At 38.7% G+C, this 1770-nt stretch overlaps 1 protein-coding gene across 3 annotated transcripts in view; it reads left to right on the top strand.

The window, feature by feature from the left end:
* Positions 1-843: 843 nt before the first annotated feature.
* Positions 844-1770, top strand: part of LOC102313762 (nectin-3) — a 12624-nt gene continuing 11697 nt past the window's right edge. For all 3 annotated transcript variants that reach the window (XR_006053458.1, XR_006053457.1, XM_005951638.3), the window contains exon 1: positions 844-1088. Coding sequence is in view for 1 of the 3 variants with exons in the window: in XM_005951638.3 (XP_005951700.1) it covers positions 998-1088 (91 nt within the window). In the remaining 2 variants the exon portion in view is untranslated. The remainder of the gene's footprint in view (positions 1089-1770) is intronic.

Below are 1770 nucleotides of genomic sequence, written 5' to 3'. Positions count from 1 at the left end.
TTGTGTGCCTTCTTATTTGATGCAGAACAGCTGATTGTTCTGTAAATAGATTTAAATGGTTTTAAAAAACGCCTGAGGCCTTGGCTGCATTTTTAGGTAAATAATACCATATAACTTTGTTGTTTGTAAAACTTGTGCATAATTTTTTAGAAACGTACAATTTCTATTTGCATTTCAATTTATGAAAATGATTCGTTAAACGTGTTTATGGGTTTTACAGTAAAAAAAATAACTTTTTTCTATTTGGATTTTGAATTTTTTGTCTGAATTTAGATCAATTGTGCTAATATAGTATACCAAAATGAAAAATAACTCAAATTTCAGATATTTGAGGTTGTGATGAAAAAAATAATACCAAACAAGGCAAGATAAACAGTTTTTAAAGGTGAAATATAGAGGTAAAATCAAAAGTAGTCAAAAACGGCCAATTATACCCTGGACCCCAGAGGGATAAACCCTTGTGCAGCACCATGTTTTCTTGACAGCAGGACACAGTGGTGTATACTAACCTGAAAATTGCGCCCAGTGTTTTATTCAGATGTCATGTGAGCCCCTCTGTCTGGTTTTCGGATCCTGTGGTAACCAATTAAGGAAAATCCTGGATGCTCCCCTGAAAACAAACCAAAAAACCCCAGTCTTTTCTCAGACAGCAAGGATTTTGGTCCTCCTCGTGATCGCCGTTGTTTTGATGTACATTTAAGGTAAAGCCACGCGTCTTTTCGTCGGTTACGCTGTTTAAAAGGCTGATCAGAAAGCTGCATCCTTAATTCATCTCTTGCGTGAAACGTTTTATTTCCGCCGTACCCCCGCCCCCCCCTGCTCCTCTCTCTGTGTGTCGCTGTAAGCCATTTTATAGCCCGCCTACTTTCTTTGCTAGACTCCCAAGAAAATCATCGGTTCTGTTGTGTTCTAGCATTTTTGTGCTGTGGACTTTTTTCTCCCGGAAGTTGAAATGCGTAAATATTAGGATTAGTGGACAGCGATTATTAGCGGATGGATGGAGCTGCTTCCTATACCGTCCATATGTGACTCTGCGCTGCTACGTGTCCTTCTCCTGACGTTGTCTCTTCTATGTGCTGATGTGGAAGGTATTTTGTAGTACCTAGGCTACGATGAACTGAATTTGAATGTTGTATTTGTCCACTGCAGCTCCTTATTATCACATTCACGCTTCAGAGATTTGGCTCACAAGACATATGGCGTCAATGTGCGCTGCAGGGTCTTATTATTATTTTTTTTTTTTAAACGACCTTTGTGGTTCATAAAAGTGAATGGTGGTGTATTATCATTTATTATCTATTTGTTACATGTGCATATTTAACTTGAAATTGATGGTTTCTGCTTGTAATTTCAGTTTGTGTTGATACAATAATCAGTAGTTCTTTGTTCATGGACGTGCTGTATAATTAGTAGCACTACTCTCTTCCTCATATGCCCTCAAGAATGTTGCTTATTGTTCATTTTTCATATAATGTTATTTATAAGTCAATGAGAGAACAGATGAATCCAAGCAATGGCCTAAGGATGGTCACATGTTACTGAACTACAATACAGAGTTTTTATGTAGCTAACTGTAACTGAGACTCTGAACCAGGACGTGTGCTGAGAGACTGCGCAGACCAGCTTGCCTATATTTTCACCAGGATTTTTAACCAATCCCTTGAACAGTCAAACGTCCCACCCTGCCTCAAGACCTCCACCATAATACCCTTGCCCAAGAAACCTCATATCTCTAGCCTAAATGACTATAGACCAGTGGCACTAACCCCG

The sequence above is a fragment of the Haplochromis burtoni genome, unplaced genomic scaffold (genome assembly GCF_018398535.1).
Source record: "Haplochromis burtoni strain Fernald_Lab_line unplaced genomic scaffold, NCSU_Asbu1 Contig_1038, whole genome shotgun sequence".
Lineage (NCBI taxonomy): Eukaryota > Metazoa > Chordata > Actinopteri > Cichliformes > Cichlidae > Haplochromis > Haplochromis burtoni.
This window is presented reverse-complemented; position numbering and strand designations above follow the sequence as displayed.